Here is a 26,286-nt window from a genome sequence, read left to right as displayed (position 1 = left end):
TCGACCCCCAGACCCATTTTCTCTGTTCTGCCTGGGCCGGAGAGGGGAACTGGGGGGTGACCACATTCCAGCAGCATTTCGGGGCCACCGTTCCTCCAGACGCCGTGTGTGGACAGAGCCTTGCCCTGCCCCGGGCACGCAGCCCCTCCGCAGCCCCGCGGCGCAGTTCGGAGGATGAAGAGCGCTCTCGGGGTCCCACTCCCGCCCACCCCAGCCGTGATTTTGGGTGAGGCAGTGCCAGCCACAGCCCAGGTGAGCACCAGAGCTCCTTGGGGCCGTTCGGGTGTGACTTGGGGCCCCGACGCCGTCCCGGGGCACAGTCCCGAGCAGCGCTGCCCGTGCCGGGGACAGGCCGGGTCCTCGCCCACCCCAGCTCAGGCTCTGCCTCCCCTCCCCGTCCCGATCCTCTGCGCACACCCGACCTCAAAACCCGGTTTTAGCGTCAAATCCGGAGCCCGACTGGTGGCGGCAGCGTTGGGGCTGGGGCTGGCTCGGCTGCTCCCCCCGCTGCCGCCTCTCCCCGCTCCGCCCGGTCCCGCCGCCCCCGCCCGGCCCCCGCCCGGTCCTGCTCGGTGCCGCGGCGAGCCCCGAATCGGGTCAGTCGCTCTTTAAAGGCTGGAAGGCGGCACCATGTGATGCCTCTGCTCCGGCGGGGAGGCGGCAGCGCCTGCGGGAGCCGAGCGGTGTCGGGCACCGGGGACCGAGCGCAGCCCCGGCCAGCCCGGCCCCCGGCGGCCGCACGGTGCCCCCGGCATGAGCCCCGCCTTGCCCTGCGGGGGGACAGCGCTGGCTCTCCGCGGGTGAGAGCGCCCCGAAACAAGCCCTGGATTTGCAGGACAAGGTGAGAGGGGTCGGCTGCCGGGACTCGGGACTCGGGTGGCTGCAGGAAGCGGCGCAGAGCAGGGAGGGGATCCGGCGGGGGAGCAGAGGGAGCCCCGAAAGGCTCCGACAGCGGCCCCGGGGCGGCCCCAGGGGCGGGGGGCTCTGCCGCTCTCCCGGGACTGACCGGCGGCTCCCGGTGCCTCTTCACCGCCGGGAGCGGTCGCGCTGCGGGATGGAGGTGGCTGCGGGACGGAAAGGGGTGCGGGACAGAGAAGGGTGCGGGATGGAGAGGGGTGCGGGATGGAGAGGGGTGCGGGATGGAGGTGGGTGCGGCATGGAGGTGGGTGCAGGATGAGCTCGGTGGGGGCGGGGGGGCCCGGAGCCCCGGGGGACGGCACAGACAGGAGAGGAGTTTTTCCCACCCCCTCGCCCAGGCTCCATCCCGCTCGCAGCTCTGGCAGCGATGCCACTCTCTCACCGTCTCCCTGTGCGTTTGCAGGTGGCCCAGGACCCCCACGGGAGCGGGGCGGACCGGAGCATCATGGCACACCCCATCTCAGCCTTCCAGGCTGCCTACATCTCCATCGAAGTGCTCATCGCTTTGGTGTCCGTGCCGGGCAATATCCTGGTCATCTGGGCTGTGAAGATGAACCAGGCGCTGCGGGATGCCACCTTCTGCTTCATCGTCTCGCTGGCGGTGGCCGACGTGGCCGTGGGGGCTCTGGTCATCCCCCTGGCCATCATCATCGACATCGGACTCCAGACGGAGTTTTACACCTGCCTCATGGTGGCCTGTCCCGTCCTCATCCTCACGGAGAGCTCCATCCTGGCGCTTCTGGCCATTGCCGTGGATCGGTACCTGCGGGTGAAGATCCCTGTCAGGTAGGAAAAGGCGTCGGAACCAGCTCTGCTGTGGAGGTTAAAAGGAATTGAGGAAACTCCAAAATCTTGGAGAAACACTGGGAGAAAAGACTTTCCTCCACGCTGCCATCCCAGACACATCTGGCTGCAGCAGCAGCCGGGGCAGGCTGGGCAGGGGGGTGTGGGGGGGTATCCTGGAGCCTCCGGCAGCTTCTTCTGGGGACTCAGGGGGTGCTGGGTGTGCAGGCACAGATCGCACTGTGGCAGCTAGCTGGCAGTGAGGGACAGCCACGGGACGCCCATGGCCAGGACAAGGTGTGACCCCACACATGGGACAGCCCCAGCGGGTGCTCCGGGAGGAAAGCAGGTGACAGCTTTGCCTTTCACCCCAGCTTTTCCCTTGCCATGGGGAGCACCGGGGTGGCTTGCTGTGGGACACAGCTTTGACAGTTTGAGGAACCAGAGGTGACAGCCTGGCACGTTTCATGGGGCAGCCTCACCCAGGAGAGACCCTGGCTATGGGGGTGCCCCACAAATAACTCCTTTCCCCGTTTTGTCCCTTCTGTATATGTTGCCATTCCAAGCCCAGAGCCAGTGCCTCGTGACAAAGGAGTGGAACACTTTATTGGAGCACTTTATTCAAACTCTGCCGCTCCAGGAGGCCAGAGTTAACCCTTTATGCCCCACTCCCTCCCCATGCTGGGGCCATGCTGGTTTGGGGAAGCATTTCTGGGGTGCCACGGGGCTAGAAGGGGACAGGACAGGACATTCAAGCTCGGTGCTCCTGAGCAGAGCCAGGCCCAGCCCCTCACTGTGAGTCCCCCTCACTCTGTGGGGATGCCTTTGCCAGCCTCATCTGCCCTGCAAGGCTCTGGATGTGGAAGCATTGCTGGAAAACAGCCCAGGCCAGCTGAGCACTCATGTTCCCCCATTACCCCTCAGCAGTTGAGGCAGTTGGCTGAAGGGGTCCCAGACCCTCCATCAGCACAAACACCCCACAAAGGCACCCCTTGTGTTGGTGCTGCCCAGACCCCAGTGGGTGTAGGACCCTTCCTGGGGCAGGGAGACAGGGACAGGAGGCACCCCAGGTGTTGGGGATGCCCTGGCTGCTCTAGAGTGCTCGGTGTTCCCAGATCCATGGGGTCAGGCCAGAGATGGGCTCCTTTGGGCTTTTGCTGCAGCCACCACCAGCAGAGGTGGAGAGGAGGAGGAGTGTAAGAGAGGGGAGGGGGCCAAGGATAAATGCACAATCCCAGCCCACCCCTCCCTGCCACACACAATTTTCACAGACTGTTCCTGACTTCCTCCCTAGGTGTGATTTTCCCAGTCACTGTCTCCCAGCCTGCCGGTGGCACCAGAGTGATTCCCACCCTGTCACTGCTCTTGGAGCTTTTTTGGGCTTCGCACATCCCCTGCCCGTGGGGAAGGCTCTGCTGTGGGAGTTCTGCGGCTCCACAGGAGCAGCACAGCCTGTCAGGCATTTTCCTAACAAACCAGTCCATTTTTAACTCCTTGTCTGCCTCTGAGCATCAGATGGGCCTTTCAGGGGAGATTCCTGCCCTGATCCCCAGAGCTTTCCTGGGAGCAATATTAATATTATTATTAATATTATGCTGTACACAGTTTGGATGGGTTTTTCTTATGAAATTTCCACGCTGAATTTTGTGATCCCATTGTGTGCCCAAGCACTCAGCAGCAAGAGATTTTCCTCTGTCTTTTCAGAGCCTATTTTAATATTGAAAAGCTTTGTAACCTCATCAACTTAATAGATGCACTCAAGTATTTCAGAGGTCTTTCCCAACCTTAAAGATCCTACAACTTCATGAATTCCTGGAGTTGGTACATGTGGAGATTTTAGGAGATGTAGTGCCCTGAATGGAGCACACAGCACAGGAAACACCACTAAGGAATATTTTCTGAATCTGAAATACCTCAAGTTTCTCCCAGTCTGTTGGAGGATGCTAAGGATGACAGGGGTGGCATTTCTGCAGTGCTCATGGCTCTTGTAGTGTCATTCCTGACTGTGACACTGAAGCCAGCAATGGCAAAGTGAGAGCCCAGAGCACCTGGCAGGACTCAGGGCCCTGGGGAAACACGTGTGGCCACTGTGCTGGGAGAGCTCTGGGAGAGCTCCAAGCATCCCTGGAGGGCTGCAGGCAATGATGGCAGCCGGACCTGAGCAGAGATTTGCAGGCAGGGGTGGGGAATATCTGCCTCAGGCTCATCCCTAGGGCAGCCCCTCCAGCCCAGGCATGGACAGTGTGCTCACTGCAGCCCATTCCTGTGCCAGGATTCCTCAGACAAGCCTGGCGCAGGCTGGATCCTCACCAGAGTGACCTGCACGAGGCTGAGGGGGGCATCCCCTAAGTTCCAGCCTTGCCCCCCACCCACAGGCAGCCCTGCTGCTGCCGAGGCTCAGCAGGGAGAGGGAAATGCATTTCACAGAGCCACAGAATCCCTGGAAGGTTTGTTTGTGAAGGGACTCTACCCTGCCAGGGGCTGGGACACCTTCTACTACCCCAGGGTGCTCCAAGCCCCTTCCAGCCTGGCCTTGGGCTCTTTCAGGGGTGGGGCAGCCACAGCTGCTCTGGGCACCCTGTGCCTTCCTCACAGGGAAGAATGGCAGGGAATGGGAACATGGCAGCTGGTTCCAGCTCCAGGCTCCCCATGGACACCCTGGCCCTTGGGCTGTGAGTTTGGGAACTTGGTGTCCCCAGGGGTGGGTATCTCCTGGAAGAAATTGTGCCCTGAGACATTTGGGGTGTCTCTACATGGCAGTGGGAGATGCCAAAGCAGCATCCAATGCTGCATTGCTCCAGTGGCCACTTCCCACAGACACAGAAGCACAGAGGGATGTGGGCCACCCCTGTAAGGCAGATTGTATCAGATGGACAGGGGTCTTGCTTGGATTTGAGTTGGCACCTCCTGTTCTTCCTTCTTCACCCAGCATGGCCAAGGGACTGGGATATCCCACCAAACCCTCTCCATTTGCTCCTGGGGATGATCCCTCCTGGCTGCTGGGCCCTGAGGGATGCTGCCTCCACCCCTGCCTTGACTTTGGAGGGTTGCAGGAGCATCACATGGGCTGAGCAGGCTAGAGCAGAGGGTCCCCCACTTCCCAGCCCCCACAGGAACAGCTGGAAACAACCTAAAATAGATTTGCTGGTGGAAAACTCCCCCTCCCCTCTCACATCCTTCCTCTCTGCCCGGCACCAGGCAGGACCCCCAGTCTGTGATCCCCTGTCCGGGCTCAGCAGGGTCCCTGAGCCCAGCCCAAACTTCCCTCTCACAGCCGTGCCTTGGAGAATGAAAGGAGTTCAAAGGGAGGGGAAGCAGCAGCTGGGGGTGTCTGGCAGGAACCGGCCCCTCGACATCCCGAGGCAGGCAGGATGCCGGAGGAGACGTGGCTGGGGGGATGTTTGGGGATGATGGTGCTGAAGGGATGTTTGAGGGGATGGGTGCTGCAGGAGTGTTTGAGGGGATGGGTGCTGCAGGATTGTTTGGGGAGGATGGTGCTGAAGGGATATTTGGGGAGGATGGTGCTGAAGGGATATTTGGGGAGGATGGTGCTGAAGGGAGGTTTGGGGGCATGGTGCTGCAGGAGTGTTTGGGGAGTATGGTGCTAAAGGGATGTTTAGGGGGATGCAGCTCCTTCAGCACCAGCCTCTACTGCCCTGGGGGCCTTGTCCCTGCTCTGTGTTTTGGGCCTTTTGGAAAGGGCCATAGCAAAAGGAGCTGCTGTCCTTGGGATGTGCCAAACCAGCCCTTGGCTGGGGATGCTGAATGTGTGGATGCAGCCCAAGCCTATCTTGGAATGTCCCTGGGGGTCCTCACCTCATGACCTCACCCTAAACACTTTGAAACGTGCCAGGAAGGGAAGACCTGCAGGAATCTGATGTTTGCAGGAGCCCTCGTGTTGGACTCTCTCTGTCCACAGCCAGGACCTCCCTGCTCAGCACTGGGGTCTCCTCCCAGCCCTGCCCTTCCCAGCCTGCAGCATCCCAAGGGACATCCCACCAGGGAGAGCTGCCTTTGGTGCTGCTGAAGGTTTGGAATGCACCCCTGGGAGGCTGCAGAGCCATGGAAGTTAGATTAGAATGGTTGGAACTCTCTAGGAAATGGGGGCCAGGAGGCTGGAGCACAGCAGGGGGAGAGCCTAGGGTAAAATCAGTGTCAGGGGTGGCTCTGTGAACATTGTCTGGTGGTTCAAGAGTGCCTGTCTGGAATGAGATTAAACAGTTCAGGGATGGCAGGAACATCCCTCAGCCTTGGAGTGCAGTGCCTGCAAGGCAGGAAGTGAGGGAGATGTGCAGGGGACTTGTGAGCTCCTGGATGGACATGGAGGGGGAAACTTCCCCCTGGACTCCCTGTTTTCCAGGCTCCTGCCTGAGCTCAGGCTCTTCCTGGGACTGTAGTGCTCTTTGCCCTTCTCTCCAGTCCTGCCAAGGGCCACAGGCATGGGGCCAGCTAGGACTGGGTCATGGTAAGCCTGGGAAGTCTTTTTGCCCTCAGCCAGCTGGGTGCTGGAGCAGGACACATCTGAAGGGCTCTTCCCCATTCTAGGTTGTCCAGAGAAGCTGTGGAGTGGCTGCACCACCCCTGGCAGTGTCCAAGGCCAGGTTGGACAGGGCTTGGAGCAACCAGGGATAGTGAAAGGTGTCCCTGCCCATGAGTGGAATGAGATGGGCTTTAAGGTCTCCTCCAACCAAACCATTCCATGATTCCTCCACCAAGGGCTCATGGAGGGGAGTGATGGGCACCTGCTGCCATGGGATGGGTGAGCAGGAGAACACTGGAATGCAAATTCCCAGCTCCCAAAACATCAAAGGGCCCATGGGACATCTTTCCAGCACTCTCAACACTTAGTGCCAGGAAACCTTCCTGTCCAGCCAGGCCAGTGAACAAGCCAAACCACAGCTCTTCCAAGGCCTGTTTTACATTCAGAGGAATTTCAAAGCGTCCAGGTGACTCAGAGCTCTCACCCTGGAGCTCATCTATTTTCTTTCACCCTTCACTAGTCAGTGAAAAGATGCCATCCATCCATACAGGCCCAGCCCCCAAGAAAGCACATTTCATTTCCAAGGAGAATACTTCTATTTTCCCTAACCTGGAGGAATTTTGGGGACTGGTAGGTCTTTGCAGCCTCTTTTGTTTCCTCTCTTGCTGCCCTCCTCCAGGTATATTTTTAGCAAGTGAGAGTGATCTGTAGATACCTTCATTCCATGGAACAGGCAGCTCTGAACAAGGATGGAGATTAAAATGCAAGAATTACAGTCCGGGGAGGTTTCTGCAGACTGGAGGCTGTTTCCAAGCCACAGTTTCCAGCACACTGCACCAGCTCAGCATGTGGGTGCTACATCAGAGCCAGCATTTCCCACCGAGCTCTGCTCCAGCCAGATCCGGCTGCAGGGACGAGCTGTGCCAGGGCAGCACCAGGAGATCAATTACAGCATCACCAAAATCCCAGAGCCCTTGAGATGGGCAGGGATTTACCAGCAGGTTATGTTGGTTTGAGATCCTGGCAAAGACCTGTAAATACCCAGGTGAGCTGGTTTTCAGCCCTACTCTCTGATGCACAGAATGATTTTCAGCCATGAACAGGCTAAGTCAGGGATCAAAGCCGTGAGGGCTCTTCCCTCAGTGAGGGGATGCCTGGATTAGGCTCACTGGGAGCTCACACAGCTGCTGCAGCAGCGCCACGAGATCTTGGCTGGCAGACGCAAAATCAGGTCACTCCCCAAAGCTCCAGACACTGCCGTGAGTCTGCAGGGAGGCAAGTGGGGCCGTCTGCAGCATTCCCAGCTCCTGGAAGGGCAGGAAAAATTCTGGGGCTTGGAGGTGTCAGCTGGGGATGCAGTGAGGGGCTGAGTGTGGGATGCTCTGTGGCCAGGAGAGCAGAGGGAAGGGGAGGAGAGCCCTGAATCCTGTGCAGGGATGCTCAGAGCCTGATATTTGGAGTTATTCACAAATTCTCTGAATTAAAAGGCAAGGGGAAGTGAATGGCCTCAAGAGACCCTGAGTGGGCTCCCTGAGCAGCAGGACCCTGTCCCCTCCTGGTCCTTGTGTCTCCCAGGAGGGTGAGGTGTGGTCCCTGTGCCGGGTAATCGCTCTGACCCCAATAGCAGTGTCACATCTGTCCCTTCACAGAGCTCACATCTGCCAGGGCTGTGTTGCAGGGCCATGAATCAAAACCTGCTCCTTCCTGGCACTGCACCCCAAACCCCTGCTCTGGGAATGTTTTTATTGGGTTTTTTACCGATTTCTATTGATTTTCAGTGTAAGGAATTGACCCTTGGCAATGTCTCACCAGTAAATCTGAGGGCGTGTTCCCACCAAGGGCGCATCTGCAGATGGGGAAATTGAGGCACTGAGCTGCACCATGGCTGGCTCAGGGTGGTCTCACGGGTGAGGGATGGAGGCTGGAACAGGGAAGCTGTGGAAGCTGAGATTTCTGGGACAGCGTGGCCTCTCTGTTCCTGCACTGGAGTGCTGCCATGACTGTGCCCAGGGCTCTGGAGCCAGGATCCAGTCCCAGCCTTGCTGATCACTGCAGTAGTTACCCCATGAAATTAAATTGGTTCTCTTTCACAGCCCAGGGAGCACCACAAGGGTTTGTAGCCTTTTGTGGTAATAAAACAGACTGAATGTGTCTTCAATGGGCCAGGTTGGCTCAACCCTAGGACAGGACAAGGAGCAATGGGGTCAAACTGAAAAACCAGAAATTTAGGTTCAATACTGGAAAGGAATTCTTCCCTGTCAGGGTGGGCAGGCCCTGGCACAGGGTGCCCAGAGCAGCTGTGGCTGCCCCATCCCTGGAAGTGTCCAAGGCCAGGCTGGACAGAGCTTGGGGCACCCTGGGCTAGTGGAAGGGGTCCCTGCCCAAGGCAGGCATGGGGCTGGATGAGCTTTAAGGTCTCTTCCCACCCAAACCACTCTGGGATTCTGGGATTCTGTGGCTCCCCATGAACTCATCCTACAGGGAGCAGACCCCAGACCAGGTAGGGATGTGTGGATGGAACCCAGAAAGGCTCTGGTGCCTCCATGGCCATGGTTCAGGTGTGATTCATGGTTCATCAATCCAAGAGGATCTACTCTGCCAAGCCGGTGGGACATAGCCAGACTGTGTTCCCTCATCCCGTGGCAGCAGAGAGGGTCCATGAGCAGAAAGTGAGGAGCACCCACAGCCAGCACCACCCAGGCCCTCACTGGAGCTGAGAGACGCTCCTGTGTCCGGGGCACAGGCCTGTGGATGAGCTGCAGGGCCCAGAACTGCCTGTAACACCCAGCCATGCTGTCACACTTCCAGGAGATGGGTGACATCTGACATTTCCCTTTCCTGGAGTGGCTGGGCTGTGTCCCAGGGCGCTGGGCTGGCGGACGGTGGCAGCGCTGTCCCTCGGGGCTGCGTGTCTGAGGGCCCAGTGCAGCTGCTGGCACACAGGCAGGGCACACACCAGCCAAGGAGGCTCTGCCACAGCCAGAGCTGCTGACTCAGCTGCCCTGGGCCTGCGGGCTGGGTGTGGGGCTGAGTCAGGCCCAGCTCACCCGGCTCTGTGCTGAGCTGCCTCAGGCAATCAGGAGCCCTTTGATGGGCTCCCGGGTCTTCCCCCACCCCTGTGGGAAGGTGACTCCATCCAGAGGAGGGGCCATTATCGTCTGACCTTCACCAGGCCAGTCTCACCTCTGGTGTCACCTTCGCTCCACGTCAGCCAGAGCAGGTGACAGGGCAGGAATGGATGACTCACAGGGGGTGCAGAGAAGCTCAGACACACTCTGGGATGCAGGCTGGGGGTGCACAGGGGCTCAGATGCTCCTCTTGATCTGGAGCCTTTCCCACTGAGTGGCTACGGCCTCTGGGCTGGTCTCTGTGCCCTTGGCTCGGGTGTGTGGCCTCTGTCTTGTTCTTGTTGGACATCTCCCATGTGGTCACCAACAGCCAAAGCACCCTCAGCTCCTCTTACACCTCCAAGTCAGTCACACCAGGGTTTTTTAGTCCATTTGTGGTTTCAGAATAAGCTTAACTGTGTCGTAAAAGGGCCAGACTGGCTCTGTTTACCAGGAAGGGGATTTTGGCCATGAGCTCAGGTGCGAGACATCTGGGACAAAGCCCACCAGCCTCCAGTTCCAAACTCGGATCTGGAGGGACCCCTGTGAGGCCAGACCCAGTGAAATCTCCTGTCTGGCACACCTCAGAGCAGCTCGTACCCAACACCAGCCACTGCTGGCCGTGGGGATCTGCCTGAGGGGACCTGTCTGGGGGGCCTGGGACGTGCAGGCCCATGGGTGTCCAAGGCAGAACAGGAAGGGCTGGACAGAGGATCAGGGATGGGCACAATGGAGCTCCTGCTTCCCAATGACTGTGCTTGAAATCAGCCTGACAGCAGGAAGGGCTCATGCAAGGGGTCACAGTGCTGCACTGGCAGGTCTGTGTCCTGGGGTGGAGGCAGGGGGGAGAAAAAGGTCATAGCAACACAAAGAAGGAAGGAAAAAAGAGGAAAATGTGTGGGAGGTACCACAGTGAAAGAACCTGGGAGGTGAGTTTCATTGTGACACACACCAGAGTCATTTCAGACTGGACAGGAACTGATGGGCTGGAAGAAAATCTCTGTCTGGAAGGACAGGGAAAAGCCCTGAAGGATCTTGCCCACAGGGCTGTGAGGAGAGCCCAGACACAGCTTGGGGAGGGTTGTGGTCTCTGAAGACAGCAGGACATGGAGCATGGAGGGGATCACAGGAGCAAGAGATTTCTGGGAGGGATGGGGACAGCTTGAGAGGCTCATCCCCTTTGGGACAACTGTAGTGCTCACCCTGGGGAAATGACAGCCAGCACAGCTGAGCTGACAGGAACAGCATTAGGTTGTCCTGGAGACAAATGAATGATTTTTCATAGTGATCCTGCCAAAGCAGCAGGGATGGGCACAGCAGCAGAGCCCACCTCTGGGGCTGCCAGGGGGCTGGAGGAGTGTCCCAAGGGGCTGGTCCTTGTCATGGGCATGGAATAGGAAAGGTGCTGTCCCAGAGGCTGCCCGGGCTCTAACAGGGAGTTCTGCTCTGGACGTGCAGCCACCCAGCTGCTGGAGCTGGCTGCTGCATTGGGTGCCCAGTGGCAAGAAAGAACAATTGATGCTCTCTCAGGCAGCCACAAAAAACCCACAGAGGCAGCAGGGTGGCTTGCAGCATAGCAATGAGCTGAGCACACAGGCACCCCCACTGCCCCTCTGGCATGGAGATGCTGTTCCCAAGGGTGGCTGGATGGGCAGGGCAGGGGAAGGGGAGACAGCACTGGTGATGCCACCAGTGAGAGAGGATGAAATAACCCTGAAAGACTGAGATCCTCCTCCTCACAGAGTCCTGTGGGCTTAGGGCTGGTGGGCAGTGGGGACAGATAGGGGAGGAAGGGCTGCATTTGGTGATGTAGGGAGGAGCAGAGCAGGATCAGACACTGGAAAGATTTGGAGCATCTGGCTTTGCCCTTCTCTGCGCTGTGGGACCCAACACCTCCCCTGTGCACCCTTACCCTCCCTCTCAGTGCATTTTCCATTGTTCCCTCATCCCTTCCTTGCTTGGGCTTTGCCCCCCAGAACTGAGCAGGCAACTCTGACTGGCAGCTGTCCCGGTCTTGGGTGGTTTGGTTGGGTTTTTGTCAGGTACCAAAGCCTCTGATCACAAAAAAGAGCTGGAGGAGGAGAAGAGATTTCTTCCCCAGCCTCTTTCCTGTGTGTCCCTTGCCAGCCTCCCTCTGTGCTGTCCCTGGTCCTCTTGCACACAGATCCCAGGTACCAGCCAAGCCGAGCAGGACTGTGGGGACACAGAAGTGACATCCTCCTATCCCACCCCCTGCCTGGGGTGGCAATATCACCTCTCCATCATTCCTCCAAGGAAAGCACAAAGGCTGGGATGTTGCTGCCACGACAGTTTATCCACCTTCTACAGGCCATCTCTCCCTGCAGCCAGAGATGGGGATGATTTTCTTTGGCCTCCTTAAAGGAAGGGAAGTGCCAGCTCCTGGCACCAGAGATGTTTTCTCATTCAGATTGGTCCATCTTGGCAGATCACAGCTCCCCTCTGCGACTCAGTCTCCCCATCTGTTCACAGAGGGAGTGATGCTCTCTCTGACAGCAGCGAGGGGCCGATGCTGAGAAATGCTGTCTCAGACATGCCAGAATTAGCACAGTCCTACAGATTAAATTATTCCTCTTTTTTTTTCTGCTCTGGTAACAACACTCAGTGCCTTTACCCGTGGAATACACAAATGAAACACTCATCTCTGTCACTGTGAAGGCTCCATTCTCCACTGAGTGCTCCTGACTGGGAGAGCCAAGGGCTCAGCCTGGGTCCAGATGGACCTGGCAAAGCCTGAGCAGAGCCAGCATGGGAGCAGCTCAGATGGGTCTAATCTCAGGGAGCTCATTCCCCACATTCAGCACTGCTGGGACACATGCTCCTTATGGGCTCAGTGAGGTTTGTCTGCTCTGAGGAGCTGAAAGTGCTCCAATAGCAGAAAACCTGAAATCCCAGAATCCAGGAGATGCTGCAGTTAAATTTTCTAGGGTTGAGGATGGAGCAGTCACTGATACCCCTTTTCTCCAGGGGACCATGGAATCCTAGAATGGTTTGGATTGGAAGGGTCCTTAAAGATCATTCCCCCCTCTGTGTGACCCATACATGAGGGGGTCTTGTGGGGATCCCCCACATTCCAGCCCTGCTCCCCACCCACAGGCAGCCCTGGCTCTGCTGAGGCTCAGGGAGAGGGAAATGCATTTCCTAGAGTGCCAGAACCCCCAGATAGGTTTGGGTGGGAAGGGACCTCAAAGCTCACCCAGTCCTACCCTGTGCCATGACAACTTCCACTATCCCAGGTTGCTCCAAGTCCCATCCAAGCTCTGTCTTGGACACTCAGAGGCATGGGGCAGCCACAGCTTCTCTGGGCACCCTGTGCCAGGGCCTGCCCACCCTCACAGGGAACAATTCTTTCCCAGTATCCCATCTATCCCTGTCCTCTGGCTGTGAGAAGCCATTCTGCCTTGTCCTGTCCCTCCATTCCTTGTCCCAAGTCCCTCTTCAGTTCTCTTGGGGCCCCTTTAGGCATTGGAAGGGGCTCTAAATTCTCCCCAGAGCTTTTTCCTCTCCAGGTGAGTACCCCCAGCCCTCCCAGTCCCTCCAGAGCAGAGGACTCCAGCGCTTGGGGCACATCCATGACCTCCAACCCTGCCTGGTCCATGTGTCCCTCATCTCCATGAGCCAGCCGGGCTGCCTTGGCAGCCTCTGGCTGTGTCTGCCCATTGTTCCTTGCTGGAATTAAGACCAGAGTCATTAGGAACATGCAGAGGCTGTAATTTAGGCCCAGCTGAGATATTTTACTGCAATACCTGATCTTGGGTCTCAGATCTCTCCACTGTCCTGATGGAAATACTGAGCTGCTTCCTCCCAGGGAACAAGGCCCCTCGGTTTTCTTCCAAGTGAATAAATAATATTTTAATCTAAATGAGAAAACAGAGTGCAAATAAACTTCAGGTTTGATTTGCATTTGCACTTTTTATTTGTTTTCCTGTTTTCTCAGAGGTGAGGGAACATTTAATTGTGGTGTTAACTGGAGTCTTCACTTCCAAATTGGTATTTCATTTGACTGACTGAGATATGGATTTGCTGTTCAGACTCATTCCAGGATAAACAACTCAATGGCTTTACACTCATGTCCTCTGCTCGTTACTTCTTCCATCTTTATGGCGTGTGGAGGGGGTAATTACACAGGTTTTACTTAAACTTTGTGGGGAGTTGTGTTTGAACAGAGGTTGGAAGCCAAATTGGTACCTCCAAAATTATTTCCCCCTGTTGAACTACATATAACCAACTAATTAAAAAAACCTTAAATGAATCCAGCTGCTTTTGCATTTGAAATTGATCTTTTAATCAGGGGAAATATGCATTGGACAGAAGGTGCTGGACTGGTTGTTTTGGGTTACTGTGTCCTCTGAGGTTTAGAAACAGTAGATCTCATCAGCACTGCTAATTGTCCTCTAGGCATTGGGTGGAGAAAACAACCTCCCTCGCTTTGGGAACCTCCAGCCAATTTTTCAGTCTTGAATGTCCTAATCTTTGAACTGGGTTAAGTGCAAGAAAGGAAATGTTCCCTTTGCAGTGACAAATTCTGCTATGAGGATCCTGATCCAGTGACAAGTTGCAGCATTAGGAAATCAGGAATTTAGATGTTGACTGCAAAATCAGGAGTCAGGTTAGCAAGAGAAGTGTAAAACTCAAGAAATTAAAAGGCAGCCAATACCAATCTCTTGTTCCAACTGTAATTTAGGATATCTCATTTTTTCTGATGAGTCCTTCTGCACGGGAGAGATAAAGACCCACCTAAGCCTTGCTCTGAGGCTTTCTTGGTGCCTTTCTTAATCGAGATTCTATCTCCAGTTTCCTGCCTCCCATTTATCTGGGGAGCAGATCTCAATGTCCTGTTGAATGCAAATACAACCACAACAGCGGCTCTCAAGATCCCCTCATTTCCCTTCTCCTTGGGGTCCCTGATCTGCTCCCGCCTTTTCATGGCTTTTGATGCTTTCCAGCCCCCCTGGCTGGGGCCCTCCCCTGGAGACCCAGCTCCTTTGTGTGCCAGTGGTGGTGACAGGCAGGGAAGAGTGGTGGCACCTCCCTCCCAGCACAGCCTTTCCCCTCTGCTGCTCAGTGGTTTGTGGATGGACTCTGACCCACAGAGCCTTTGGGAGCCCAGGCATATCAGGTACTTTATATCTGCTGTCCCATTTCCATTTCCCAGAGCCACATTGGTTGCATTTGGCATTTAAAGTGGGTTTTAGAGCTACTTTCTTTCTTCATCTTCCCCTCTTTTCCCTCCCTTCTAAATTTTGAGGGCTGACTTTCAGAGGCCTCGTTTCAAAGAGGTTCTTTTGCATAAAAATCAAAATATGCAATGCATAGAAAAATCAAGAGCAATACAAGCAATAATTAAAAACCCACTGCTTTTTTTCCAGCCAAGCCCTGGATTTGCACTGAAGATTGGCAAAACCTGCCTTTTATCCCTTTTCCTTTGTACTCAGGGAATGCCTCACCCTCACTTATCCAATCACACAGAGACTCTGCTGAGCTGGGTCTGGACAATCAGCTCCTGGCTGGTTGCTGGGGCAGGGGCAGGGCTGTTGTGTGGCAGCCCTGGAGGTGGCCAAATGCACAGGGAGATGGCCCAGCACAGCAAGGGAAGATGACCTGAGACTCCTGGCCGATGTCCTGCCACAGCCCTGGGTGAGAAACAGCTCCAGCACTGTCACAGAATCGTGGAATGGTTTAGGTGGGAAGGGGCCCAAAAGCTCATCCTGCTCCATCCCCTGCAATGGGCAGGGACACCTTCCCCAGACCAGGATGCTCCAAGCCCTGTCCAGCCTGGCCAGAGAGAGATCACATGGGGATGAGTGGCTGCACCTGAAATTGTTTTCTGCTGGAGGTGGGGCTGCTCCCACAGCACAGGGGGCTCATCCCTGTGATGATACAGTTGTGTGGGAGCCACCCTCCAAGGCAATGCTCACACAACAAATCCCTATTTTTGACAACAAAACTGTTTAGACGCTAAAAATGTCCAGGAAATATATTGCACAGGGGCAGCACCAGAGACAAACCCATGGTGCTCATCACACCATCCTGCAGCTTTCACAACCTTCCCCCATCTCTTGGGGACCAAACTGTCCTTCTCTGTGTGTCCTCATTCCTAAATTCTTGGGTCTATAAAAGAATCTCAGCTTCTGCTTCTTCTTTTTTTTTTTTTTAAACACCATTTCTCACACTTTGCTTTGCTCAAAATCTTGTTGCCTGAAAGCAGCAGCCAAAAGACAAGAACATCACATTTTTTCAGAGAACATCACCAGCTCTGAGATTCTGCAGGTCGTTTCATGATTTTGCAGCCATTGCCAAGAGTGTTAAATCACTTCCCTCCCTTCCCTCCCTATCTCACTCGGGGTCCTGGAGGAAGAAGCCAGAGGTTCAGAGAATTCAGGGGTCCTGGAGGGCCCTGACCACACATGGTAGAGCCGGGAGGGAGCCCCAGAGCTGCCTGGGTGCAAAACTCTGGCTCAGTGGGACTTGTGCCCCTCTGACCAGGGTGCACCCTCACACTGTCACACGGCAGCAGGAGGGTGATACAAACAGAGCAGGGCCATCCCTCAGCACCCTTGGTGCTGCCCATAGCACCACGGGTCTCACGGCTCCTGTTTTGGGCATGAAGGGTCTGCCTGGGGTTGGAGGGTGGTGCTCACTCATAGACACAAACTAAATTGTCATTTCCCTCAGGCATTGGATGGGCTGGGCATCCCAGCTCCCTGCTTAACCTCCACAAGCACATTTGGGATGAGGGACTGAGCATGGGGTGAGTGGTCCTTGCTGAGAATCTGCTTGTGCAGTGACAGAGTCCACATGAGGCTGCAGCCTCAGGCTGAAAACCAAGCTCAGTTTGGAAGCAGTATTAGTTCTTTGAGCAGAAAGGATTGATACTGGCTGCTGGGATGAGGGGTGCTGCTGGAGGATGTAGGAAACCCTCTCTGAGCAGAGGGGGTGACCAGCCCTCCTTCACCTTCCTTGGACAGCGGCTGCATCTCCTCCACACCAGGGCAGAACCTGAAGGAAGGATGCTTCAGTGTGAGATCTCTGTGCTTTCCATCCTCCCTCCCAGAGATGTCCTGCCCTCCCGTGCTCCCCCTTCCCCTGCAGGACCTGGTCACGATGGGAGCCCAGGGGATACCCCAGGGGAGCTGTGGGTGCTGCTGTGCTCTGGGTGGAACACTGGTTGCTCACCCCACTGCTCTGAGCTGAGCGCGGCTGGGCAAGGGATCTGAGAGCAGCTCTGCAGTTCCTGGAAGCCTGAGCTTTGTTCCCAAGGCTGTGACTCATTGCCAGAGCCGGGGCAGTGCAGCAGCACAGACACCCAGGGGAGGCTGGATCCAGTCCTGGAGGGGCTGTGGGGGCCCAGCCAGCCTGCTGGGATGTTGTGGCTGCCCCCAGGGACCAGAGGCGTGACAGGATAAATCTCCTTGGCTCTGCAGGAAAAGATGTGGTCCTGTCACTGGATCCTGAAATAGGGCAGGTTTAGCTCAGAACCAGCTGGGCCCTGTGGGGTGTGTGGGGATATGGGGGAGGAGGGAAACCTCCTGAGGCTCTGGGTGATGCCCACACAGGAGGTGCCAAGCTCAGGCTGGGCTGATCTCTGGGTGTGCTGTGCTTTGAGGTTTGGTCCTACTGACACTGGTGGCATTGGGGGAGTGGCAGAGTTGGGGGGACGTGCCTCTGTGCTGATAGAGGCTGGAGCTGGGGGTCACCTTTTCCCACACCCCAGCCACCATCTGGGTGGGCACCCCCGATGGACCCTCATGTTGGTACTGCCAGTCTGGGCTGAAAATAACCTGGCATCATTCCCACTTCCTACCATTTCAGCACAGAAAGCTCTTTTCTACCTTATCTACTCAGCTTCTTGTGGGGATGTTTGTGTCCCTGGGGCTGCTTTTGGATGTGCCCACATCCCTCTGCAGTCCTCAAGGATTCCAGGGTGCCTCCAAGGTCCTGAGAGTTGTGTCAGGGCAGGCTGAGCCCACATCAAGGCTGGACCCACACCAAGGCAGCAGCATTTCCCCAATCCCTGTTTGGAGCCCAGGACATCTGCAACTGTTCCAGGTCTCTCCACAACCTTCTCTGATGAAGCTCAAAGCATGAAATCCCCTTTTTGTGTTGTTCTCTTGCCATTTGCTGGAACTGTGACAAGTTCCAGCTTCTTCCACCACTGAATGAAGCCCTCACCAAAGCCCTGGGGGCTCCATGTTTCCGTGTGTGGGGACCAATCAATTTTGGCAGCATGAATTTGTTCCCCTCACCCACATCCATTAGAGAATTACTGTCTATTAGAGGTGATTGCAAACATCCAGAGGTCTTGCCAGACGCTTTGCCCAGCTGGAGTTGTTTGTGCTTTGCAGGCACTCATTGCAGAATGATTCCTACACAGAATCAACTTTTAGGGATGGTAAAACCAAACCTTGAACACGGATGGGCCAGGATGGTTAGCAGTGGGATGCCCATATCCACCCTCTCCCATGCCTTTCTCCTGGTGGCTTTGGGGGAGGTTTGCCTCAAGAAGCCTCCTGGTGTGGAACCATCTCCTCATGTTGCAGTGGAGGAGACCCAAAGTGTTTTGGGAGCAGAGATCCTCAAAGAAGACACTTCTCATGCCCAGGTGTTCTCTGGAGAGGCAGGAGTGGCTGCAGCTCCAGGTCACCACGTGTGGGCTGAGCTGCCAGTCTAGGAAGGTGCCAGCTGCTCCCAGAGCTGGGCCAAGCAGAAAAGACACCATACAATGCGAAAATCCTTCCCTGTCTCTCAGTGGGGTGGTCCTAGCTGGGCTTAGGTGCCCTGCAGGGCCAAGTGACAGCCAGGAGTGCTCCAGTGACAGCCACGACCTCTGGAATCACAGCTCAGAGCACACAGGGACAGAGGTGTGGGTGGGAGGACCCAGCAACCGTGGGGAACATCCATCCCTGGACTCCTTCTCATCTTTGGGCTTCCTATGGCCCCCTCTCCTTGCAGCATGTGGCCCAGGGAGCACCAGGCACCCTGGGCTGTGCCAGTTCCAGCCCCAGACTGGGAGCAGGGCAGCCCCGACCTGGGCTCAGTGGTTGCCAGGGAGGTTCCAGGTACAGGTTTGGGATGCAGTCCCACCCATATGAGTGGTGGGTAAAAGGTGCCTGTTGCCATTGCTGCCTCTCCTGCCCTGAGAACCTCCAAAAGTGACACCTGTAGGAAAGTGGTCATTGTCCTCATCCAACTGTCCCTCAGCCCGAGCACACAGACATGGGTGAGGCACCAGGGAGAGATTTTCCTCCTCAGCTCCTTTTAAATCAGGTCCCCAGGGCAGAGTCTGAGGCCAGGATTCCATGTCCTGACCCCCTGGCCGTGCCCTCCCACCGTGTTTCCCACTCCCTCTTGTCCCAGGGAGCTGCTGGCACTTCTCAGATTTCTCCCACAGCTCACATCTCTTGCAGACCAACCAGCCAGCTGGGAAGGGACACACACAGGGTGCTCCAGGTCCCTTTGGAGCCCTGGGAAGGGGCTCTGTGGTAGGATGAAGGTGTCAGGCTGGAAATACTGTGCTGATGGAGACTGCTGGGCTACTTCGGTGCAGGACAGGGGCTCCAGCACCAACAAACACCAATGTCCTTGCTGCATGTGCTCTTCTAGCTTGCCTGAAAGGCCAGACCATTTTTTTTATGCCTTTACTTGCCACCTGGGTTTAGACAAGAAATCAGTCTGGGATTTGGGGATCAGGACAGTCCCCCATGTATCCTAAGGCAGTGCTGACAGGAGCAGCCTCTCCATTCCAAGCGTTTGTAGGAGCAAGCTGTAATGTCCATCCAAATACCAGCTTTGACTGATATTGGTTGACCTCCATCCCTCCCAAGGCCACCATTCACATGGTGAGACACCCACCTGTGGCCACAAACCCACATTTGCTACCATTCTGTGGTTCTATGAAGAAGGAACCAACCTTTCACTTCCAGGATCATAGTGACAAAGGCTCTATAATCAGAGTTCTTTCTGCAGCACTTCCCACTTCGTGTGAGTACCCAGGGACCCCTTGTCCCAGCCCTGAGCTGTGGCTGACCTCACCCTTGCAGAGCCCAGACACCACTTTGCATTTCTCAGGCTCTCATTCTGGAGCAATGCTTCGAAAATGCAAAAGCAAAGCTTTGAACACCAACAATCTGAGTTTTCCCACCCAGCAGCCTCCAAGACACTGAAAGATCTGAAGGGAAGATACAGCCAGGAGAAAGAAGTAGGAATCCAAATCCTCTGAGATCAAAGCACTTTTGTCTAGAGACCTTCAATTAGATCAGGACATGGTCTGGCTGCTTTTTCTTGCTGTGTTCATCGTGCAGATGAGCTTCATGTCAGCTTGGCCTCCTTTCTCCCTGCCACGTTGGCTCCAGATTCTTTTCATTAGTAATGGTCTGTCTTCATTAGTGAATTAATTTCCCAGGAATTGCACTGCAATAAACTCTCCAGAGCAAAGACTAGTAAAGCCACATCTTGGCACTGGCTGGACAACAGCAAGTGTTTTGTGGACAAAAAAACTAATCACAGAACTGCTAAAAACCTTCACATTTTATTAAAACCAGGCCTAGAGCCTTTGAAACTTTTTCAAACAAAACAAGAGATGTTTGGTGAGTGTTGGGTTTGGATTGACCTCTGGGTTGGGATGTTGGAAATGAGCCCTCATTTCTCTCTTGGGGAAAGACCCCAAGGCAAAGGTGAAATCCATGACAGCAAAGAATGCTCTGTTCTCCAGGTGAATGCTCTGCTCTCCAGGTGCTTTCAGACATGCCCTAATATCTGAAATGGTCACAGGGCCTTTGCCTACCCAGGGCTGGGCACCTCCAGAGCAGGGCCTGGGCTGGGCTGGGCTCCTGGGCTGCAACAGAGAGGATTGCAGAGGTCTGGACACATCAAGATGTGGCAGAAGAAGTTGAATTTAGTCTGGGAATGAGGACCAAAGGGAAAGGAGGGTGGATGGTGTTTTCAGAATGATGGCCAGGGGGTCATTACAAAGGTCTGGAGGGACAGGAGAAGAGGGAATGGCTTCCCACTGCTGGAAGGCAGGGTTAGATGGGATATTGGAAAGGAATTGTTCCCTCTGAGGGTGGTGAGGCCCTGGCACAGGTTGTCCAGAGAAGCTGTGGCTGCTCCATGGCTGGAAGTGTCCAAGGCCAGGCTGGACATTGGGGCTTGGAGCAACCTGGGCTAGTGGAAGGTGTCCTGGCCCATGGCAGGGGTGGAAGGAGATGGGATTTAAATCCCTTCCCCACCAAACCATTCTAGGATTCTATGATCTTCACGAGAAAAAGGGTCTCAGTGTCTGCTCCATCCTCAGCATCTCCTGGAGACAGCATCCTGCCCTGGAGAGCTGCTCCCTGTCTCCCTGCCAGCTCTGTGCAGCCCCTGGGGACAATTTGTCAGCCTCTGCCTCCACCCATCACCTATCCCCTTCTCCTGGGGAGCAAACAGCTCTATCAATAATTGCCTTTTTGCCTCTTGGCATTATCTTCCAAACCCTCAAAGGCAATTTTGTTCCACACCACAGTTCCTGCCCATCCCATCTCATGATGAGTCTGGATGGTCATGGGTCCTTTCTCCTCGCCTTTCCATCCAAGAGGGTTTGGGTCAATGCCCATCCCTGTGGGGAAGGGATGGTGCAAAAACCACCACTCAGGGAAGGCAAGGGGAATATCTACCAATTATAGTCAGGCTCAAACCCCCAGGGGAAAAGGAAACCAACCCAAAGTGGATGAAGATGGGGGTGATGATTACCATGGATGTTTTAGTCACAGCTGTTAATAAAAATAACAGCAGTAATAAAATTGCAATGATGCTGGTAATTGCTCTGGTGCTGATGAGAATAATAAGATTATTTATTAACTATGAGCCATTATCAGCATTTTCAGGGCTTCTGCCTCCCATACCATCCCAAACTCCAGCCCTATCATATTAATGCAAAATGAGACAAATAAGAAAATACTTTCTTTATGGCATAACCAAGAATAATGCTGGGAACAGCAAGGTCTATCCCTTGGAATTGTTGTGACCCCTGTCCCTCTGCTAACTGTCCTCTCACCATGTGGCAGGGGTTGAGAATTAGGTAGGATCTTGCATTTCCACCCTTTACAGAATCACAGAATCAATTAGGTTGGAAAAGGCCTCTGAGACCATCAATTGCAACCTGTAACCTATCCCCACCTTGTCATCCAACCCAGAGCACTGAGGGCCACATCCAGGCATTCCTTGGACACCTCCAAGGAAAATAAAGTGTAAAAGGAATTGAAATTGGATTTGTGGCCTTTGGAGCAGCTGAGCCCCATGAGAGCTCCATGAGAGCTCCGGTGGATGGATGGGCCTGGTGAGCTGGAGGGAGGAGGAACCTGGAACAATTTTACAGCTTTTGTCATTCTCCATGTGGGGCTGATGGAGACAGTGGACACAGGTTCCTGGAAGCACATTTCCTGCAGCTGCCTCTGCCCTTGGCTTGTTGCTTGAAGAAGAAAATGTGGCTGTTTTCTCTGGGTTTTGGTTCACCCACTTTTCTGTGACCACGTCGCACACAGGCTAGAGGAGGATCTCCTGGTTTTCCCTGGCTGCTTCTGCAGGTGCACCCTCAAACCTTGTGGGGCAAAGGGAAGGCAGGAGCAGGGAGAGCCAGGTCCTGCTCCCAGGCAGTGCCAGAGCAGTCACTGCAACATGGGGTGAAGATGCATATGGACCATGGCAGAGAGATGGACGTGCAGGAAGGAGGGATGGATATGGACCATGGAGAGAGAGGGGTGCGCAGTGAGGAAAGATTGACCCCATGTCTGGGTGGTGGCTGCCAGCCCTGGGGTCATGTTTGGGGTCCGTGGTGACACTGCTGCTGCTCAGCAGCTTTGTCTGTTGGGCAATGGCTGCCACACAGCTCTGCAGGTCAGAGCACCCAGAGTGGGAACACTTCAGTAGAAGACCCCAGAAACCCCCAGGAGTGAGAAATGGGGCACAGCTTGCAGGGGTTGCAAAGAGGGAAGGAGCTGGGGCAGGGAATGCTGCTGCTGTTTCTGGTGTCACTCCCCAAGCTGTTCAAGCCTGGCGAGGTGGCAGTGGGGTGTCAGAGCTGGAGGGCACATCAGCCCCCCGCCAAGGACCTGCAACCAGACATGGGGTGCAGGGCTCAGCACACACCCCCACATGGGGTGCAGGGGCCAGCACACAGCCCCACATGGGGTGCAGGGCTCAGCACACAGCCCCACATGGGTGCAGGGCTCAGCACACAGCCTCACATGGGGTGCAGGGGCCAGCACACAGCCCCACATGGGTGCAGGGCTCAGCACACAGCCTCACATGGGGTGCAGGGGCCAGCACACAGCCCCACATGGGTGCAGGGCTCAGCACACAGCCCCACATGGGTGCAGGGCTCAGCACACAGCCTCACATGGGTGAAGGGTCAGCACACAGCCCCACATGGGTGAAGGGTCAGCACACAGCCCCACATGGGGTGAAGGGTCAGCACACAGCCCCACATGGGTGAAGGGTCAGCACACAGCCCCACATGGGGTGCAGGGGCCAGCACACAGCCCCACATGGGTGAAGGGTCAGAACACAGCCCCACATGGGGTGCAGGGGCCAGCACACAGCCCCACATGGGTGAAGGGTCAGCACACAGCCCCACATGGGTGCAGGGGCCAGCACACAGCCCCACATGGGTGAAGGGCTCAGCACACAGCCCCACAGGGGGTGAAGGGTCAGCACACAGCCCCACATGGGGTGCAGGGCTCAGCACACAGCCCCACATGGGTGCAGGGGCCAGCACACAGCCCCACAGGGGGTGCAGGGCTCAGCACACAGCCCCACGGGAGTCTCTGGCATCCCTCTGCCACCCCCTGCTCCCTTGGACCCTCCTCGCCATTGCCTGCACTTGACCCTCAGTGCTGGTTCTTTCCCACCACCCCTTGCCCTCCCTGTTCTCCCTGCCCTGAGCCTTTCTCAGGGTCTCCTGGCCTCTCTCCTCCCCACAAGGAATAAATCACCCTCCAAAGCCAGCCTTGGCTCAGCGGAAACATCTGCCCACACTGCCACCTCTTTCCCACGGGACCTGGCTGCCACCAGGATGTTGTGAAGCTTTTCCCAGAGCACAGGAGGTTCCTTCAGGAAAGCTGTTGGGAACCAATGTCTCTGGACCCTCTGGACTCACAGGAACTGAAGTCCTCTCCTCCAGCCTCTGCCACTCCAAGCACCCACCTTGATGCCTTGCCCATGAGAGGGGTCTTGAGAAGGGAGAGTGGGTTTGGGTCATTGGCTATATAAAAAAAGCCCAAAATGAACAATTTCCATCACAGGTAAAGGCTGCAGACCTGCTGTAGGGAGCCCTGAGCAGCAGGATTGGGAAACCAGGTTTGTCAGCCACCTCCACATGGTCCCCCTGGTTGGGTTAACACCAGCAGCACCGAGAGACCCAGCAAACAGTCAGGAAAACATTCTTTATTCAATCCCCTTTGGTGGAAAGCAATAGCTCTTGGGTCGAGAATCTTCTCAGCCTCCAAAGAAAAGCTTTCTGGAGAGCCAGGGGAAAAATCAATCCAGCAGACTGCACTTCCCGCTTGCAGAGCTCTGGAGAGATGAGCCCAGCCCTGGTGGCTCCCCAGGGGCATCAGGGAGGGAGCAGAGCCCAGCCAGAACACAGCTCTCCTCTGCCTCCTCCTCCTGCCCCTGGCATCAGCCCATCAAGAAAGAGGGTTTTGTCAATCTGAGCGCATTAGGAGAGGAACAGGCTGTGCCCAAAGCTTCCCCAGGGCTCCATTAGCACCTGCAGATCCTTCCTCCACCCCAGCACATCCCAGGGGATGCTTTCACTGGCCATTTCCTCCCCAGGCACAGGGCAATTGTCTGGGACAGTGAGCTGGTGGGGTTGGTGTGTGGCAGGAGGAGAGGGCGACCTCTGAGTGCAAGTGCTTGGATGGAGCTGGGCTCCAGAGCATATGAACTCCCTCCAAACCATGAGGGTTGGACACTCAGGCCCATTCCAGGTGCTAATGCATTCCCTGGCCTGACATCATCCCCCTCATGGATTGTGCCTGGGGTCTCTGCCATCCCAGGACACAGGCAGGGAAACCAATCTGTGAACACAATTTTCAGAACAGGCTGTTAGCCACTTGCAGGGGAGGGAAGGAGGAACATCCTGCTACCTCAGCATGAGCACTGCCACCCCACCACTGCCACTCCACCGGGAGCTACGCAACCCCCAGGCAGAGCATCCCAGCCATGTCTAACTCCTTCCTGTGGCTGTTGTCTCTCCCACAGGTACAAGAGCATGGTGACACCACGGCGGGCAGCCGTGGCCATCGCCTGCTGTTGGATAGTCTCTTTTCTGGTGGGACTTACCCCCATGTTTGGGTGGAACAACCTCAACAAGATGCGAAGGACTCAGGAGCTGAACAGCAGCCGCACGGAGTTTGTCATCACGTGCCAGTTTGAGACAGTCATCAGCATGGAGTACATGGTGTACTTCAACTTCTTCGTCTGGGTCCTGCCTCCCCTGCTGCTGATGCTGCTCATCTACTTGGAGGTCTTCAACCTCATCCGCAAGCAGCTCAACAAGAAGGTGTCCTCCAGCTCCAACGACCCCCAGAAGTACTACGGCAAGGAGCTGAAGATCGCCAAGTCCTTGGCGCTGGTGCTGTTCCTGTTTGCGCTCAGCTGGCTGCCTCTGCACGTCCTCAACTGCATCACCCTGTTCTGCCCGTCCTGCCAGACCCCGCACATCCTCACCTACATCGCCATCTTCCTCACCCACGGCAACTCGGCCATGAACCCCATCGTCTACGCCTTCCGCATCAAGAAGTTCCGGACAGCCTTCCTGCAGATCTGGAACCAGTACTTCTGCTGCAAAACCAACAAAAACGCCACCAGCACCACCACAGCTGAGACAGGCAACTAGGAACTGGGAGAGGGCAGGGAGAGGCGTCTGTGCCCATCCAGTCCCACCTGGACGCTGTTCCTGCTGTCTCAGGAAGGGGTAGCAAGGACCCGATGGGTTCTGAGTTCAGCAGCCCCCTGCAGTCCCTACAGCCACCCCAGGGGGTTATTTATTCACAAGCATTGTACTGTTTGGATATTGTAGCCTGCACTGTTCCTTTCTGGTTTAGGATTTTTTCTCCCTGATTGTTTTTGTTTTTCATTTTTTAAGCATTGCCAAGTATTTAAGGAGAAATTGTACAGACATGCGCAATTTATCTTCATGCAAATAAAGTCCAGTGATCCAAACCACCCAGGAGGTGCCCTGCCATTGATGGAGACCCTCAGCTCCATGGTGTTGGTGGTGCTGGTGGCACCTCACGCTCTGGCCCCATGTCCATGGAGCCATGGGGGAACCTGGGCACTGGGACAAAGGGGTGCCCTGTGGGAGTGAAGGTGCTGAGAACCAGGAGAATCCAGGGCACTGGGATTTCAGAAGAAATTAAATTTGAAAGCCCTTTCTTTCCCCTCTGCTACCAGGAAGAGGTGAGCTGGGCTGAAACATGGGAAGAGATAAGAAAAGTCTTCCCATGGCATTGCCAGCACCCATAGGGTAGTGAACCCACTGCCCCACAGAGCAAAGGGTCAGTCTCCAGCTCTCAGTACTACCAGAGAGGTAGGCAGAGGAGGCTGTTGGTGAAACACTTAAGCATAATCCCAGAGAACTCTGCAGAAACTGCTTTTGCTTCCCTGATGGCTCCCGTGGGTCCCAGCAGCATCCACCACCCCTGCGAGCTGTACCCAAGGCAGTGTGTTCTCTCCACTTGTCTTCTCTCTCCCTTTACTCTTTTTTGAGTTTTGAGTCATTTTCCCTCCTTTCTCCTGGCTGTTTTCTGTGAAAAGCAGTAGCAAATCTCTCCCAGGCTGTTCATCTCACACCTCCCATATTGTTCCCTCCCGCCCTTTCTGTGCAGCCAAACTCTTTTGACTCAAACATTGTGGGTTAATGCAGACACCTCCACAGCCCAGGAGGCAGGGGGAACATGGACCCCTCTGGGAGCAAGGAGGGGACAGCTACAGGCCACC

The 26,286-nt window shown here is 55.6% G+C and overlaps 1 protein-coding gene across 1 annotated transcript; it reads left to right on the top strand.

Moving 5' to 3' along the window:
* Positions 1-660: 660 nt before the first annotated feature.
* Positions 661-25,512, top strand: LOC131092950 (adenosine receptor A1). The gene is made up of 3 exons (XM_058039921.1): positions 661-841; positions 1,322-1,704; positions 24,547-25,512. The coding sequence occupies exons 2-3, from the start codon at positions 1,364-1,366 to the stop codon at positions 25,181-25,183; spliced, it is 978 nt and encodes a 325-aa protein (XP_057895904.1). The 5' UTR covers positions 661-841; positions 1,322-1,363; the 3' UTR covers positions 25,184-25,512.
* The last annotated feature ends 774 nt before the right edge of the window (positions 25,513-26,286 follow it).

This window comes from Melospiza georgiana, chromosome 23 (assembly GCF_028018845.1).
Source record: "Melospiza georgiana isolate bMelGeo1 chromosome 23, bMelGeo1.pri, whole genome shotgun sequence".
Lineage (NCBI taxonomy): Eukaryota > Metazoa > Chordata > Aves > Passeriformes > Passerellidae > Melospiza > Melospiza georgiana.
This window is presented reverse-complemented; position numbering and strand designations above follow the sequence as displayed.